We start from the raw sequence: 19,197 nt of genomic DNA on the forward strand, positions 1-19,197 counted from the left end.
TCCCCTAGCTGGATCGCTCCGCTTCCCCTCCATCGTTGTTGGTTCGTCTCCGTCGTCTACCATCACACCACAGCTCGCGGCGCCACGACTTGCTCGCTTGCCGTCCCCGCCTTCGGGGCTTCGTCGCCGTCGGATCCACACGTCATCGTAGCCTCCATCCACGTCAGGGCTGCCGCATCCTTCCGCATTGAGGCCGCCGCTGGGACTGGTACCCTCTCCTCTGTTATCATCGGGGTCTCGTCCAGCGCCATTGGCTGGCTCTTCAAGCCGTGCACGTCGCCGCGGCCGCGGCTCTTCAAGTCATCACCGTTGTTGGCTCTTCGGTAGTCACCGCCGCCGCCCTCTGTGATGAGATTCATTTGCTCCACTGCTCATATACTTCACCTGTGGATCACATCACCTATCGCGATGCTCTAGCCTACAGCCAAATTACGTCAGATCTTCACCACCACCGGGATCTAAATCGAGGTTGAAGGATCTGCTTGCGGTAGCCATTAGAGAGGGCAGAGACTTGTCTAGGGCTCTGGCCTCTGGGCGATAGGTGCGGGTGACGGCTTGACGAGGAACGGTCGAAAGGGGTGAGGTCTAAATCGTGACTCGTGAGGAGGTATTCTAAAGGCATAAAGGCCTTAACCTTGACTCGGGCTGCACTTAGCTGGGCTGAGCTGGGTCGACCACCGAGGCATTGAGCCGCTCGCGAGCTAGCTCAGGCTCAACTCGTTTGGCCACAAGCTAGAAAGGCGGCTCGGGCTCAACTTGTTTGACCACCAAGCCGAGTTTATATGAGCCGGAGCTAGCTCACAGCCTTGAGCTTTGTTTTCAGCTCTGCATAGTCGCATGCATCATCCTGGCTCGTGCGTGCACCGTTTCGTGGTTCTCCGTGTTGCCCAGCGGGCATGGAGATCCACACACAAGCCGATGCATGCCTTCGCTTGTTTTCAGTGACAACTGATCGACAAGTGCTTCGATCGCCTCAGTTTGTGCAGCCGCCCACTCGATCTCATCCTCCCCAGACTGTCTTCCATTCGGAGTTTTTTCTGTATTTCATTGTTGGAAACGATATGATCGATGAATACACTCACTTGTGCTGACTAGTTGTATGTACTAGACTAGAGTGATTCTGCTCAAAACGATGTAACACTAACTGCATATGTGTGCGAGCATGATTTGGTCGGCGGGTGCTGAGAGCATGCAGACACTGTTGGTGGCGTGGTAGCCATGCGGCCTGCGCATGCATGGTCCATCCAATGCTCCAGCCGCGCCATGATGAGAAGGCAAATCGGTCAAAAAGGCATGCAGCATGTGATCATTGTAAATGTTGTCAGTGCTGTTGCTAGCTATGGGATCGAAGGGAGGACAGTAACTTGATAGCTGGTCTTATCATCTTATGACTCTTGAATGCTCTGCGAGCAGATGAATTACTAGTGATTACCAACGGTCAATATATCTGGGCATCATATATAATAACCAGCTATTTTGAGTTGATTCGTCTAATCATCTCACCAGTAATTTTCGATGTTGAGGAAAGACGAGCAATGTACGTACGCATATTCGAATACTAGCGCTCAACTCAAGTCTCATCTTCATCAAAGCTATAATATAGGCTCAAAGTTAAGTGGGTTATAGTTATTTTCTTTTTCGTAAAACTCGAAGGCACTTCATGTCAACACTCGGCAACTCGGACATGTTTATTTTACAAAACACCATAGTTCATTAGTTTGGAATAATTTAGACCTCTGTTATCCTCATGGATCAAAGAAACAATCAAAGAAGCTCAATGAGAAATACTCTACAAATTAGTGCCAAACCTTCAACGATGATCATTGGAGCCCGAGGGGGCGCACATGTACACACAAAATAGATGTGATTGGTTGTCCGTATATACCGTATATGCAGGTCGAGGAGATGTAAGATAAGCGGAGTCATATTCGTTGAAAAGAAGAGTGTTTGGTTTATTGTATTTGTCTGGATAGATTGAACTGAGTTTATGTTTGATTGATTGAATCTGAAATCGTATGAACGGATACAAGAGTTGATACTGTGATTAATTACTTGTATGAAGATGATTTTATGATACTAATAAGTGGGCTCACCTACATGAGCAGATGTAGGAGTATATATCCGTCAGATCAGACTGCGGACGTACATTTACATCCATCGGACCAAACTAAAACAGTACATCCAGATAATCAAACATATTTATCTTTAAAATTATATATATCCACCGAATTACTTTGCCCTCATACAAACAACTATAGTAACACAGTAAGTGGATGCATGCACAAAGAACTGTACTGGGTGGCGTACTGCTGCTGGCCATGTAGGGCCTGTGGGTCCCACACTGGTGTAATGGGGCAGCTAGCGGCTGAACCAGACGCCTGCCAACGTTGTCTGCTCCGGGAGGGGCAGCTCATGCAACGGATGCCACTGGGTCATCTTTGGCATGCGAAAAGGCCCGAGTGAAATATTCTCTCGCGGTATCATTGCAGTTTTGCGGCTGCGTTGGTGGCAAAGCTTATAAACGCCCCCCCTCTCTTCCTCACCTCCCAGTTCCAGAAGCTGAGCATCTTTGCTCTCTCCTTTCGCTTTGCTTGTCTCATGCAGCTGCAAGTAGTCGTATGATCACAGACTCAACAGGAACCTACTGAAGCCCGACAGAGACCAGGAGAGAGAACAAGGGCACGCAAAGCATCTTTTGTTTTGAGCCGGTGGATATTGGGTATAGTAGGTTCAGCGTTCAGGTCAGTTGCCTCTGCAGTGTTCTGTAATTGCGTATCATTATTACTTATTAGGTAGTATTTGCTTCATTACTTGTATGATTAGAATCCCATTCAGCCAGCCAGCCAGCCAGCCTTGAGGTCCTCGTGTTCACATCTCTTGATTTACTTGTTATTGCCATCTGATTGTTTGTTTTTGGGATTATTTCAGCCTTGAATCCTAGAAACACATCTTTTCCAGCAACTGAAAAGCTTCCTTTTTATCGATCTGTGCATTTTACGCCTTTCTGTAGGGCACTCAACCGGCTGGTCTCACTAGAGCAAGGACTGGTCAAGGACAGAGGACGATTCAGATGGAGAAGCTTGTGAATCACTGCGACATGGAGCTCATGAAGATGGCCATGCTTAAGCACGAAGAGACCTTCAGGCAGCAGGTGCACTCGAACGCAAAGCACGCTGAATTAATCCACCTCTGATGAACTTTCCCTAGCTAATTAGTTTGCCATTTCTGCTGCACAATCGGTCGAAAAGGTCCACGAGTTGCACCGTCTGTACCGCGTCCAGAGGCAGCTGATGACCGGCCTGACCGGGCCAAGCTGCCGGCGCCAGAGGCGCAAGAAGCCGCGGCGAGCGCTGGACCTGCACCTCCCCGCCGACGAGTATGTCGCCATCGGAGAGGACAACGCGACGAGGGAAGACGAGCTCGAGCTGACGCTGGCCGTCGGCGGCGGCAGAGCCAGCCGGAGGAAGCGGCGGGACGAGGGCACCCTATTGGCGTCGGACTGCTCCGGCGGCGGGAGCCCGACCTCGTCGTTGTCGACCGACAACAGCGGATCGCCGACGTACCAGAGGGCGGATCGCCGTCGTTGTCTCCAGGAAGGGACGGTGATGAAGCAGCAGCAGTCGCCGTGGCTCGTGCAGTGCCTCAGCCTTAGGATGGCATGAGATGATCGATCATAACGTGCTCTCTGTAGGATTGCAAAGGTCGTGTTGTGACTTGTAGGAGAGGATGCAGGTAGTAATAACCTGTTTATTGCGAACGTGCCTTCAGCACGGTGGTAAGGCTCTAGCGTTGAGCCGAACCCATCCGGGCTTCAAGTCCGGGTGACGCACGGGGAGTTCCGATTTATTTCGGATTTCTCTAGCTTCTCCGGCGTGGCGCTACAGAAGGGATTACGACGTGCTCGTCGTCTACGGGATTTTCGATGGGTCCTGGTGATCTTTAGATGGACGCTTTCTTCAAGCTGTGTGTAGTTGTAGGACTAGCATGTGCGTGCGTTAGGTGTGTGTGGAGTGGGTGCGTGTGTGGGGGTGAGTGCGCACGCGTTCATGTTCAGATACTACAGCTGTATTCAGTAGTGAAGAGTCAAAAAAAATAACCTGTTTATTTGGTTTTTTATTTTTGTTTTTAGTTAAAAAATTGTTTTTGGATTTTAGACGTTGATTTTTATAATAAATTTTTAATTTTCTAGCACATAAAAAATCATAAAAACTCTTTTAAATCAATTTCTTAGCTTCTAGTTTGTTTTCTTAGAAATAGATTTTTGGTTTCTTCAAAAAATTACCTTTTAGCAATCTCATTTATTTAGCTTCTGAGAAACAGAAATCAGCAAAAACCCAAACAAATAGGCACTAAGTTGCCTGATAGGCTTGGCGTGTCAGTGGGCTAGCTTCTCAATCAATCCCGCTTGACAATTGCAAATTAACGAGTAATTTCAGGCTAATCCCGAGTAGTGTTCATCACGCTTGAGATTCTTGCTCATGATGTACATGTGCGTGCCGTGCAAGGAAAAGTGGAGGCGAAAAGGCACAGCAGAAAGTACCACGGGCTGCGTGACTCAGTGATGAGCGATAGTCATATGCTCCAGAAAAATCACATTATGTTAGAATTTTACATAAAATAAGTTCTATCGGGTTCGAACGAAAACGCTTGATAAGCTGAGCCTGCCGGGACTCAAACCCTAGGCGTCGCACTTCGTCAAAAAGCCTCCATGAAGGCTGGGGAAAGGGCTAGGTTCTATAAAAGAATAAGTTCCACAAGTTGCGAGAACTCACAAGTGTAGCTTGGAAGATGAACAAATCAAATTCATAACTATAGTTGTCTGTAAAGTTCGTATATTATTTATACACTATTAGTGTATCAACTCGTGCGATTGCATAGGGTAAAAATTTAGCTTACGACTGAATTGTAGATATTTGTGTTAATAATAGTTGTATGCTCAGATATATCATCTATTTATATTTAAATATTAGAATGTAAAATATAAATGTAATTTTTGTTCATAATATTAGGATCATGTTTATTATTTGTGAATAGATCTAATTTATAAATTTCATTTTATGTGTTATGCAAATTGATTTTTATTTGTTTCTTGATTTTTTGAAATTATTATTATTTTTAATGTCGTCACCCTATCTCATATTATTTTTTAAAATACATTATAAATTCTTTGATATTATTTTTATATGATAATCCGTAATATGTTCGTGTTCTGTTGTTTTAATTTTATAATGTTTGATTACACGCATATTTAATTAGCATATTTTAATTAATTTGGGAAAGTATGTTGATTGTCTAAGTTGGAGTTTGTTAACGTAAACTTGTTAGATAAAGGGTATTTACTAATTGGACAAAGGGTATAAAAAAAAGGGAAGGAAAGTCAAGACAATTGATTTGGAAGTAATTTTGGAGCTGGACTTTATGATTTATTTTTTAATCTTCTATGTTGTTTCATCTGTTTGTTGATCTATGATTACAGTTAGTCAATCAATCAATTCGACAGTTAGATGTTTTGCTTTTTTAGAATTTTTAGGAATTTTCTAAATTAACATAGAGGTATTAAAAGGAGTCTCTAATTAGTAAATATATAAAAATCGGAGTTGGTCTTCTCTGGGACCGACACGACCCTGGCCATGTTCCACCCCTGTCTCTCTTTCTTACGATCCAGCTTTTCACCAAACTTTCAGAGCAGAGCATACATCCAAAAATGTTGACTAGAGGAAAAGTAACAGTGACTGTTAAGGTCAGAAGGAGAACTTGGGAAATGAACCAAGCTCACATAAAAGGTATTCGATTTACAGCTGATTCATCCCTATCCCCTATCTGTGATGAAGCAATGCAAGAAAAATTATCATGCAAGAATGAACCAGATAAAAAACCATGTATACGCAGAATATATGGCGGGATTGACAACGAAACAATCTATGTCTAGTATCAACCACAGTAATGACTAGTGACTGCAGCTTTTCCATTGGGACTTATCTCCTAAACAGTCGATTTAAATTATAATTTTTCCTAACCCATGTATTGCAGCTAGGCAATAAAGCACGAGAATAACAACAATTACATCCTACTACAAGACAGCAAGCAGTGGAAAAGTAGTAGATCAGGCTTAGCATATGTACCAGATACCATCTAGTAATCTGCTGATGACCTGAAGACAATATCAAGTTTTTCAGACAGGATGAAATAACGGAAAAGAGTAACCAGGGACTGTATATCTAACACAAGATAAGCAAAAGTAATTATAATAAAAGTTGTATGCAATCACTTGTTAAGGTAAAGATATCTGAACGACAGCTTAGGAATCGCAGAAAACATGCATCTGATTTGCAACTGATTCATCACTATCTGTGATGAAGCAACGCAATAGGAAAAAATTTATGCAAGAAACTCTGAGGGTAGGAGTGCAAATGAACTAGTTCATTTGATTGAACTAAAGAGGGTTGGAGGGTACCCTTAGGATCACCAATTTGCACCCCTATCTGTGGGAGAACAAACCATTCCATATCTATCAACCACAGTAGGGAGTAGTGACTTCAGCGTTTCCATTAAGCCTTATCATCCTTGTCTCCTAAAGAGTTGTTTATCGGTTTCATTTATAATTGTTCGTAACCCCTGTATTGCAGCTAGACAATAAAGCACCAAAATAACAACAACTATATGCTATTACAAGACAGCAAGCAGGGGGAATGTGGTAGTGGACGCTACAGCATATCTATCGGGGAGATCATATAGTAACCTGTTGACAACGTCAAGTTTTGCGGCATTGAGACAGGTCAAGACGCCCTGGATGTTCTGATCCTTGCAAACAAATGGCAGTTGCCTTCAGCAAAGGAAAGGAGTTAGCATGCATATTCCTCCGAACTGGAGTACAGTACAGAAAGTACATTGGATACTTGTCCCAACTCTGTTAAGTCATAGCTCACTTGAAGCACACATCTGCTTCTGTTCATCCTCTGCTTTTCTCCAAGCAGCCTGGAAAGCAGTAGAAACATTTAGATGTCGCCTGGAAGGCATGACTTTTTTTTGACATTTCAGATGATGGGTTCGTTTAATATAATTACCTTATCCCTTTCAATCTTGGACACATGGGGCTTCATCGAGTTCCCCAGACCCATTCCTCCCCAAGCATCCAGAAGCTCCTTCTCTCTTACTCTTCTGCGTTCTTCAATAGGGTTTAAGCCACTAAACGATTTTTCTTCGGGAGCAGAAGCCAGCTTGGCCTGCTCAAGCTTCGTGGGACGCTTGACAAAGATGTCAGACAGACTTCCTGCTGCTTCATCTGTACAATGTGTATGACTCTTCTTTAGAAAGACCATACCACCCTTCTTTTCATGTTCTAGCTTTTCCTTTTCCAGTCTGGAGACATGTTTTACTAAGATATCATCTAAACTGTCAGAAGGCAAGGTATTGTTACACTGCCTCTGCTTATTATCATGCACATTGGTTCCTCCTTCCAATGCATTTCTCTTTCCATATTCCATCTTCTCCCTTTCTAGTCGACTGACATGCTTTACCAAGACTTGGTCTAAACTCTCAGATGATGTGGCACTGTTACCATGCTTTCGCTGATCATGTGGCACGTTGCTCCATCCTTCTCCTGATGCATTCCTCTTCTTGTATTCAATCTTTTCCCTTTCAAGTCTTGATACATGCTTCACTAAGATATCATCTAAGCTCCCTGTCACAGTTGTGTTTTGACCATGCTTCTGAGGATGTTTCTGCACATTAGTTTGTCCTTGGAGTGCTTCCCTCTTTTCCTTCTCCAATCTGTGGATTGGCTTAACGAAGATCTTATCCAGGCCAACATCTAATGTGTTGCCATCTTTAGTACAGAAGGATTTAAGGGCTTCTAGCTTAGCAACTTCAATTCGAGTTAATCTTTTACCACCCTGTTTTCCCTTTGCACCAGAGGGTGGTAGCTGATGCGAATATGAAATTTTGTTCTCTTTATCGTCTTGCACATAATCAGAAAAATCTTGGATGTGATTGTTGTCTTCACCTGATCCCCTGGAATTACAACTTTCCTTTAAATCACTGCTATTTTCAGCTTCTGACTGAGGTTTGTTAAACTCAGATTCCTTGTTTCTAGACTGCACATCTATCTTCACACTCACTTTGACATCCTTGCAGCTTCCTTCCATGGGATGAGTGCCTTGGTTGTTCTTCTTTGCTTCAAGGATCTCCTTCTCAAGCTTAGACACATTCTTCACAAGAATGGTGCCCAGGTCAGCAGATTCTGGTGCCTTTGCATTGGTGCCTGTAAGTTGGCTGTGGGCACCTTGTGCAACATATTTTACTGAAGTGGATTTTCTGCTTGCTTCTTTTGCTTCCTGAACTTCTCTTTCGAGTTTTGAAAGATGCTTCACCAAGAACTTGTCCAGACTTGGTAACTCAGAGGTGACTTCTTTCTTTGGTCCTTGGACATCAACGAAGCTTGCTGCAGTAGAATATCTTCTTGACTGTGATCTGAATGACCCAGTACCAATGTTTTTCACAGCCTCTGTTTGATGATATTTGCCCCTATCACTTTGAAGTACTGCATTTAGGCCAGATGTGGCCACAATGACTGCTAGGGAGGCAAGCTCATCTTCATGAAGAGCTTTTAGCCTTTCAAGCATAATGTTCACAACATCTGTGGATTCTTGAACTTCTTTTGTGTTGAAATCAGAAGAAACGCTTCTGATACAGAAGTTTCCTTTATTGAGTTTCAAATTACTTGTATCTCCATCGCTACAGTCACCCAGCTGCTCTTTACCTTCAGAATTCACATCAGTCTCTGTCAAATCAGGATTTTGGCTAATTTTCCATAATAGCTCCTTAAACTCTTCTTTCTTTGATGAGTCTGGAGAGCTTGAGAGTTGAAGAAATGCCTTTTTAACTGCAGCAGCAACTTCCATATCAACCTGGAAAGCAGTCTGAAATGATGCAGTAACTTTGAGGGTTGATCGTCCTACAGTATGTGACGATGATTCCACCTCATACTGCTGATGTGGACAATCTAGTCGGTCATACATCATCACACCCATTGCTCTAGCTTCCTCAAATGCTTCAGTCGCACGCTGCATCGCCTTTTCCATAACTTCTTCAGCATATTTGTTTTGGATCCTGTCGTAAAATATAATGAAAGAATGCACCGAGGATAATTAATATAACAGAAGAATGAATGCATCAAGGTCCAGCATAAGAGAGAATGAGGAAATCAAATAATAGTAATCTCATCTCACCTGGCTGCTCGAAGAATTCTGCACCATGAAGCTTCAACCATAGCAGCTTTGCGAGCTTCTGTCGCTTTTCTGGCCGCCTCTCTAGCAGCGATCTTCTCCCTAGCCATCCTAGTATAGTGGGGATTAGCATTTCCTAAAGTCTCGTGAAGGGATGCAGTCATTCCATCAGTCTCCTGCAGAAGACAGAAAGGCAGAGCTTTAATCCCTCAGCTACAAAATTTCTAATTCTGATTTCCCTTCTCTTTTTTTATGTCTTATCCTGGACAAAGTATATTCAGGTGGCTTGGGCTTTAAATTCAATTTCATAATCATGCAATACATGGAAGAGCATAATTAAACCTTAAAACATGCAATGCATTATAGGCCCTATAAAAATCTTTGAAATCCATGCTCAAACATTCACCAAAGAGAAGCATCATTTTGCACTATTCATCAAGTACCTGAAGATGTTTTATCTTTCTCTTCATGTATGATTCGGTCTTCTTCCGAGGGGTCCAATTGATAGGGGAACCACTTCTGCAATACCAGGACCTCTTGAACTGCAATGTTGACTTATTTACAGATTTCAAAACTGAACCTCCTCCAATATCTCTTGACCCTGGACTCTGCATGAAACAAATGCAGAAATATGTTTTAGCTCAGTTCATCACAAAAGGAAGGGCTCACATGAGAGAAACGGAGCAACGGAAAAAGATGTTTGTAATCTTTAATTGGATTTTATCCAAGCTTCACAAAGAGGAGCTTAGATTTTCAGCCACAAACACATAATAGACACTATGTAACTTACAGGACTAGGCTATCACACAAACAGTCGCATATAGAGAAAACGTCACAATTATTTGCTTGGTACCAATTAGCATATCCAATTTAAATCCACATCCTGCACGTAAACATCTTCTTGAATGCAAACCATTAGGGGCTCAGCTTTCTTTCACCTGAAAATCCCTTGAATATTACTACAAAGTTTATAGTTTTCCCGGATCTAAAACGCAATAGTTTAGTAACATAATTTATATTTCTGGTATACTGTGAATAATTCAGGGAATAGTGCATAACAGCATGAGTTATTTTTTTCAGTTGACACAGATTTTATTAAGCTGTGACTTTATGATTATAATGATTTAAATCAGAAAAGAAATTTTGCCGGCTTCTCGTAGGCTATTAAATGAATCATCCATTTAAAGGTGAAAATTCAGAATATCAAGTCAGTCCACAATCATGAAATACATATGGTGGTATATCTACATCTAACGAAGCAACAAGAAAACAGTATACCTTCAACTTAGTAATATTCACTTCTTGGCAACAATTTCAATAACAGACACACTTTTTATCAATTGGTGCATTGCAGATGTGATCTATTCTACTGGTTAGACCCTGCTAGAAATCAAGAAACCTGAAACAGCGTAACATACCAGACACACTACCATTTCACCAGTCCTATCAATGCAACCTCAACATGAAGCTCCATATCCAAATTTGTAATCATATTTCAGGCTAAGGAATTGGACGATAACTAGGTAACCACATTTTTTTTCTGAAAATAGTACTGATTGCACAAACCGTTGAGAGAATTCATACAGCCATACGGTGCACATAATTTTGCGCATGAACTTGAACTTTTCGAGAGCATGTGCATCAACTTGAATTGATACCAAAAGAGAATTAAGCATTCACACTAGTCCTAAATTACTGTCTACAAACTACATGAAGTCACATCAATAGGATATCACTCAACAGACTGAAAGCAGTTTACAAAATTGCGAAATCACAACGACAATATATCAGTTAACATACTGCACGAAATTTTACGAAATTAAGGCCCAAAGGATTGGCTTAAAGTGGTCCATATAATGCATCACATCACTGGAAGTCATATTACTACATCGGGTCGTAAAGGTGCTGGCGATCCCGAATAATTGAACGAGGTCACCGAGGAAGGGCGCAAGCAGAACTGGGATTTTGACGAGACATTTGACTCTAGCGATGGCGAGCCAGTAGATATAAAGAAATTATGCCGTGCAGCACTAACTGCAGATAAATCGGACGGAACCGAGAGAACAAAATCGATTACAACACCGCTCAAACCAGCGGCACATACCCCGCCCAATTTTTCCGTACAGATCCAACATTCCAAACAAGAGCCGCCACTCGCACTCACAGATCAAGCAGCAGATTCGATTCACCCGCTAACAACCCCCAAACCAAAAACCCCATCACCAAACAAGATTAGTTCGCCGCTGTTCCAGGTGGGAGGGAAAAGGAGTCGAGCGCGCGAACCTTGCGGGCGCTCCCGCCGCTGTGGCTGGGGGAGCTCCTCCTGCGGATGGGCGTTGGCGAGGAGCAGCGGGCGGCGCCGCCCCCGACGCCGTCGCCGTCGGCTGCGGCGGGGGGAGGAGACGACGAGGCTAGAGGCAAGGTGGCCATGGCGAGCGGCGCGGTGGGAGGTGGTAGGGAGGAGGCGAGGAGGGTGGGGATCGGATTCAAATGGACGGGGGAGGGTATCGGAGAAGAAGTAGCCGTTAGGGACCAGACGAGTAGGACGAGCGACTTGCGTTGCCACGTCGGATTTGGGGCCGAGATGAAGTGGAGTAATTCCTGCAAATACAAATTAAATTAGAATTAAATAGTTTATATAATATTATTATATCTTCTACGAATTTCATTTGTTTATACTATTATGTTTTTTTATCAATTTCATTATTTTGTAAATACCTCATAAAATTCAGTTATGTCTTGGTTGGAATATAAAAAAGATAAACGTATGAATAGACTTCCCAACATGTAGGATCTAAAATAACGATAAATCATGAAATTGCTTTTTGTTAGTACCGGGATAATCATGGAATATCCTATTGTCCACCTTGAAAATTTGCATAATTAAACACTTGCATGTTTATTTTTTGTATACAATCTTGAAAACTGAGGATTCAAAGCTTAGGTTTAACTTCCAATTGGTTTGCTGTACGTATCTGCATAGCATAAAAGCAAATCTAATTGGGAAGAAAAATAAATCCATAAGACCTGTGATGCATTAGTAATTAATATAACACTTTATCAATATAAATCAATAGTCCTATCTGGAGGGTATGTTTTTCTTTTATTCGTGGCCGATTGCATAGTACTGGCAAAAATACGAATTAAAATAATATACCTAAGTGTATTTATTGAAATAGACAATATATTGGTGTATTTACGAATCTAGCATCTGTATTCGGCACACGATGTGCCAAAAATTCATTTTCGGTACACGATGTACCGAAAAAGACATTTTCGGCATAAGGAGTGCTAAAAATCACCTGTATTCGGCACACGGTATGCGGAAATAATTGTTTCCTGACATTTTTTTTAGCGTGTTGTTATTTTATGTAATTGGCAAATATGGTCGTGATCGGTTGCGGTTTGCTCCTGTCATCTGATACCGTCATTCTGTTATTTCATGTAATTAGCAACTTCCAACTAAATTTGAAACGATTTGCTAATTTTACTGTCATTTTATCCCGACGAGTTGGTACTTCATGTTATTGGCAAATTTTAACGAAATTTAAAATTATAACCAGTGTGTTGTCATTTCATGTAATTACCAAATTTCAACAAAATTTGAAATTATTTGCTAATGTAACTGTACATTTCAAATTGCATGAGAAAAAAAGCATGTGGTCTCTAAGGCGATGGGAAGCCTTAACACTTAGGTATGTTTGAACATGCACAAAATTAACCCTTGTATCATTGAGCATCTCAAGATGACGGTGGAAAGTGATGACGTAAATTAGTGAAAGAATACCAGGTGTGCCAGTCAAGGCTATCAGGGTAAGATGGTTGTCGTCTCCGAGGTGGTGGTTGGAAGTTGTGAGGACGGGTTAAAAAAAATCCAACATCATTTTCACGGTCATCACGGTCCTCCGGAGATGGAGGCCTCAAAGGGAGGGGTGAGGTGGCATAAAATGGTCGTCGTCGTCATCTTGAGGTATCATGGTAGGAGCACGTCCTATTTCGTTGTTGGTTGGACACCATGTTGATGTGGTGTGTGAACATCCTCCTGTAGTGTTCGTTGAACCTTCTCCTGTATGGCTGGTGGAACGTCGAGATATTGGTGGCATGAAATCATCATCCGCATCGGCGTCATCATTTTCAAGTAGAATAGTAGAGGGCGCTCTTGTATCCCTTAGGTTTATTGATCTTCGTCGTCTTCTACGCAAATCAGGTATCACATCCCTGTCGAAGAGTATATGCATCGCCAAGAAGTGTGAGATTTCTTTATTGATCAACTCTGCATCTTCTGGGAACGCCTAACGCAGAAGAGGAGCATTCGAATCAATAACAATAAGATAAGTAGGGTAACCAAATATAAAGTGATGAACCTGTATGTGAGATGCATACTGATTGAGCAACATCGTCATCCTTCTTTGCCTCATACAGAAACTTAGCACAGAAGGATGGTCGGCTAGTTCGCACACCCTGAGGTATATTTGGCGGCGCTTGTGCAAGAGGGTCCTAAGATCATCGGTTGTTACATGTAGGAGTAGAACGATCAACGCAGAATAGGGCGATCTTGCCTGCAATTTAAACACAGCTTGGATTAGGTTGCTCTCATTAAAGGGCTCATCATTCCCTCCATGCACAATCTGCAAGGAGGCATTTAATGCTATATTGATCGTTGTAAGTGTCCATAGATAGCTTGTATTAGAATATCCCGTCATATATGTATTGATCTTTGACTACAATATTTTTGTTCTGCACAAAAGCATGAATCGCTGGTTATTTAATAAACATTAAACATGTATGAAATATCGTAATTGATATATACAAATGCTTAATAAGTAACTTATAAATAAGTTATGTGTCCTAATTATTTGACAAAGATTATGTAAATTAAATGTAATTACTTTAACACTACAGTGCATAAGGTATAGTACAGATGAGTACATAATATAGTGAATAACATATGTGTTAGTAATAAGTGCAAGTGCACGGAACTACTGTACTGGCTCATTAACGATGACGACGTCGCACGCAATCCCTAGGAGTGTACGCGTCTGGCCGGTGTGTGGCCCTCATCCCAGCAGCCTGCACTGGCCCCTGCCACATGTGCCCTTGCTCGTCATCTTCATCGACGTGCCCTTGGTCGCTCTCGTTCAGTTATTCGGAAAGTGCCACATTCATCAACAGGGATTCACATTCATGACCCCATTCCCACAACAAATGCACCTCGTGGGAGAACAAAGATGCAAGCTATGAGAGGTAGAGGAAGAGGTGCAGCAGAAGAAAGAGGAAAAGGAAAAGCTGCTGCTTCTGGGTCTTGGAGTCAATGGCATGAAGAAATCGAGGAAGAAGAAACTCGCATGATGAGTCCTCTGAAGCTTCATCGGCGCATTAGATTGCACACAACAAATGACATGCCCAAGCAAGTTGTAAATTACATGAAGAGGGCAAGCAGAGTCAAGAAAAAGAGATATGAGGATCCATTTCAATTTGTGAAGAATGTAGCTGATCACCGTTTCTGGAGTGACTTCCAAGTAGATTTTTATGAAACGGTGATCCTTACCAAGAAGAAGCCAATCACTCTTATGCAATAGAATGATTGGGAATACATGGCCAACAAGAATGATCCAACTTTCAATGAAGTGATCTCAGCTTGTGAACACAAAAGAATCAAATCCATCTTGGGTTTGAGGTATGATTGGAGTGAAGAAGTAATTGCTCAGTTCTACGCAACACTCTGGTATGATCGTGAAGAGAATAAATTCATGTTTTGGACTATTGAGAGAGAAAAGTATGAGACCTCATATCGAGCTTTCACTCATGTTTTTGGTTTTGATATCTGTGACACTCAAAAGATGAAGATCCATATTGAAAATCAACTTTCTGCAGAAGATATGGATTTTATGTATTCGGATCACGGAAGAGTAGTTCATGGCATGGTCACCGGCTTGAGGCCTTTCTATAAATGCTTGAACTCATTGTTTCGAGTCGCCTTGACTCCTAAAAGTGGAGATGCCACCGCAGGTCAAGGAATTTTGAGAAATCTCCTTGCTAGGATGTCCAATGAGGGAGATCCCTTCAGTGTGATTGACTTCATTTGGGAAGAAATTCATACAGTATCACACACTCCCAGCAGAAGCTGTCCCTATGCTCCTTATATCATGTTCATGATTGAAAGAGTCCCCAAAAAAAGCTTCTTCAAGGAAATGAAGCACGAGCCTTATATAATGAGGTTGGTGAGCAATAGATCATCTTCACCTCCACCCTCACCTCCTCCTTCAGCTCCAAGTGCTCAAAGGCAAGCTTCACAACATATGTCTTCCTCCTATAGCTCTCTATCTTTCATAAAAAGAGCTCTCAAGGCAATTTTTAAGGTGTGCACTCATACTGCCATTAAGATCAAAGAGCACAAGGATAAGTCAAATCTGAGATTGAGGAAGATAGAAGAGAGGAAAAAAGCTATTTATGCAAATTTGATAATTGAGCCTCCTTGCTATCCGTTTGCCTCAGAAGAAGAAGTGAGTGAGCCAGAGGCGTTTGAATATCCTTGGGCATGGTATGATGAAGCACAAACAGATGTAACCGGAACTTCCGATGTCTAGGATGATGATGAGGAGAAGGAAGAAGAAAATTTGGGAGGAGCCGAGGAAAGCTCTCCGGACAACAATGATGGCTCCGATGATGACGGCGATCAGGACTTCGAAGCAGACAGTGACTAGTTTATCTTCAATGCTTCTCTTTCTTTTTGGTGCTTGATGCCAAAGGGGGAGAGAATGTAAACCCTATTATGCTGTCCATCTTCTCTTGTTTATCTCTTTGAGTTTATCTTTCCCGTTGGACATGTAAGACATATGTATCTATTTGTGATGAATAATGTGTGGTGTGGTAGTCGTTGAATTCATATTTGTAAGTTAATTATATTTGTGCTAGTGTTATGCCATGAAATGCTTTGGTGTTTGTTTCTCTTTATTTTTTTTGTGATATATCTTGTCATATGCATCACGTGCTATCATGTTCACACACTTGTACCCCACGGATTCTAAGATATAGGGGGAGCTCTCGCAAAATTTATTTAAATATGTGCATTTGATCTCAAACTCCAATTTTAAATCAATGCACACATTTAGAGGGAGCTCACCATAGATCTTAAAACTCAAAACTATTTAATTCAATTATTTCTTGTAAGCTTTAATCGTGTTGTCATCAATCACTAAAAAGGGGGAGATTGAAAGTGCATCTAGGCCTCCTATGTGGGTTTTGGCTTATTGATGATAAACGATTAAGGGACTAATGAGTTTCCTGAAGTTATGAATAGGTTTTAAGTCTCATTGGTTAAGATAAGAGATGTTGGCGTCCCTCAAAAAGAAAAGAGAAGTGACGTATAGTTACTCAATAGATTTTAATTTATTTTATTTTGAATTTGAGTTAAGGATATCCGTACTATCAAGAGGGATACATGTTGATAGTCTTGAAGATGTCTTAGTGCTCAACATATTCTTTTAGAACCAAAAGATGAGAGACACAATCACTCACGGACACTGGAAAATAATTTTTGTTGTCTGAGCCCGGAGTCTCCGGGTGAACCCGGATACTCCGAACTCTATTCAGATGGTCGGAGTCTCCGAGTGAGACTCCACCAGAGAGTCTCGGTTTGAGTCTAAGGAACTCAACCCGGAGTCTCCGGGTTAGCCCGGATACTCCGGGGTTCTATTTGTGGCCGAAGTCTCCAAGTGAGACTCCGCCAGAGAGTCTCGGGTAAGCCTTGTGTGCTTAACCCGGAGTCTCCGGGTTAGCCCGGATACTCCGGTGTTCTATTCATACCCGAAGTCTCCGAGTGAGACTCCGCCAGAGAGTCTCGATTTGAGTCTGAAGAACTCAACCCGGAGTCTCCTAGTTAGCCCGGATACTCCGGGGTTCTGTTTGTGGCCGGAGTCTCTGAGTGAAACTCCGCCAGAGAGTCTCGATTAAGCCTTGTGTGCTTAACCTGGAGTCTCCTCCGGGTTAGCCTGGATACTCCGGTGTTCTATTCATGCCCGGAGTCTCCGAGTGAGACTCCGCCAGAGAGTCTCGGGTAGGCCTTAAGTGCTTAACCCAGAGTCTCCGGGTTGGCCCGGATACTCCGGGTTCTAATGTCTCCGGACCCTCCGAAGAGGCTCCGTACAGTGTTTTTGCCTGAGTTATCGTGTGTTACCCGGAGTCTCTGGGTAAACCCGGATACTCCGGGTCAGTTCAAAATAGACTGTAACGGCTAGTTTTTTGAAGTGAGCTATAAATACCCCACCCCCCCCCCCTTTTTGGGGTGCTGCTGAACCAACTCGTGGACAAATACATTCAAAGTCATTCAATAGCCCTCCTAACTCCTCTGGAGCTTAAACTTGTGCAAGATTTGAAGATTAGGTTTTGGGAAGTGAGTTTCAGTGCTAGAAAGCAAAAATCCACTCTTGACCACTTGAGGTCATCAACGAGCTTTTGATTCGCATTCTTTTCTCTTGGAGTTGTGAGCTCCTAGACGCTAAGGCGTCACCCAGAGAGCACCCAAATTTGTGCAGTACCCTGGGAAGTTTGTATTACCCTCGTTGATTTGAGTAAGAACCCTCGCTTGATATTTGTGGTCGCTTGGGAGAGGAAAGGGTTGAAAAAGACCCATCTCTTTTTGAGCTCCTCAATGGAGACGTAGGCACCTCTTTATGAAGTGGCCGAACTTCAGGAACAAATTATTGTCCACTTTACTTTGTTACACATTTACTTGTTTTAGTTAATCTTTAGGGATTTTCCCGATCTACTTGTTTGTGTGCTTGTGACTGCAGGGTGTTGGTGATAAGGTATTTAGACCTCCTCTAGAACCTGTGGTTACTCAACAGTTCTTTAGTTTCGTTTTCCTGTATAATCCGAACTATCCAGATAAGGCCGGAGTATCCGGGTTCTGTATAACCCGGAGTATCTGGATCTAGTAATCTGCTGCAAAGTTTTTAAATTTAGGAATCACATATTCACCCCCCTCTAGGCGACATCGTACATTTCATCCTCCTTAGCCACCCACCGGTACCTGTATTGGAGGGCTCGTCTGTGGCACCATGGCTGTGTGATCTCGCCCTCCTGGTCGAGACCGCACGATGTCAGACCACGTCAACATGCACCGCACCCATCGCAAGGTCCGGTGAGGGTTATGGTCGCCAAGGGTCACGACAGGGCCCACGGTGGAATAGGTCCCATGCTCCCCAAACCACATGGAATACCCGTGGATCACCACCACATCAGGACAGTCAACCCTCCGACCTGCGTAACTCTCTGCTTCAATGTGACCTCTGTGGCGTGATCCAGAGCTAGGTAGCTGAAAGTGCATATAGCCCCTATGTGTGGTTTTGGTAATTAATGACAATACCTATGGACTAACAATATTGTTGAGTTTGTTAGGGTTGTTTCATAGGTGATGCATAGATGAGAGATATGCATGAGCTCTAGGTGAATAAGGAGAATGAAAATGCATCAAGATGAATGAGCTCTAGGTGATGCTTGGGTAAGTGATGACAATGCATATGAACTAACAATCATATTAAGAATTGTTATTAGGTTATTCCATAGGAGATGCATAAATGATGAAGTATGGATTCTTTGAGAAATGTCATGAGTTCAAAGAATTGCATCAAAAGTCATTGAGATTTTGGTGATGCTCATAAGAAGAAGAAGAAGCTCAATAAGACTGGCAATAAGCTTGAAGGCTAAGTTACTTGTGGAGATTAAGTAACTAAAGGTATGACTTGTCAATAGAGTTTTATGGACTAACCCGTGTGCTATGTGTTTAAGAATGAGTGGGGTTAGGTTCTATATGAAGATTGACAATATGCATGAAGGCTAATAAGTTACTTGTGGAGATCAAGTAACTTAAGGTATAAATGTTGTCATTTAGGTTTTATGGACTAACTCATGTACTTTGTGCTTGAGAGTGAGTTGGGGTTAGGATCCATAAAAAGGCATAAGTTGAATTGAA

At 42.4% G+C, this 19,197-nt stretch overlaps 2 protein-coding genes across 2 annotated transcripts; one reads left to right on the forward strand and one right to left on the reverse strand.

The window, feature by feature from the left end:
* Window positions 1–2,442: 2,442 nt before the first annotated feature.
* On the forward strand, window positions 2,443–3,743 carry LOC133929716 (uncharacterized). Its single transcript, XM_062376500.1, has 3 exons — window positions 2,443–2,741; window positions 3,011–3,151; window positions 3,249–3,743. The coding sequence occupies exons 2-3, from the start codon at window positions 3,071–3,073 to the stop codon at window positions 3,660–3,662; spliced, it is 495 nt and encodes a 164-aa protein (XP_062232484.1). The 5' UTR covers window positions 2,443–2,741; window positions 3,011–3,070; the 3' UTR covers window positions 3,663–3,743.
* Window positions 3,744–6,567: 2,824 nt separating this feature from the next.
* LOC133928369 (uncharacterized) lies at window positions 6,568–11,710 on the reverse strand. The gene is made up of 5 exons (XM_062374672.1): window positions 11,508–11,710; window positions 9,668–9,832; window positions 9,228–9,400; window positions 7,065–9,108; window positions 6,568–6,975 (listed from the first exon to the last, which is right to left on the reverse strand). Exons 1-5 carry the CDS (start codon window positions 11,652–11,654, stop codon window positions 6,916–6,918), a joined length of 2,589 nt encoding a protein of 862 aa, XP_062230656.1. The 5' UTR covers window positions 11,655–11,710; the 3' UTR covers window positions 6,568–6,915.
* Window positions 11,711–19,197: the final 7,487 nt, after the last annotated feature.

Source organism: Phragmites australis, chromosome 9 (assembly GCF_958298935.1).
Source record: "Phragmites australis chromosome 9, lpPhrAust1.1, whole genome shotgun sequence".
Taxonomy (NCBI): Eukaryota; Viridiplantae; Streptophyta; class Magnoliopsida; order Poales; family Poaceae; genus Phragmites; species Phragmites australis.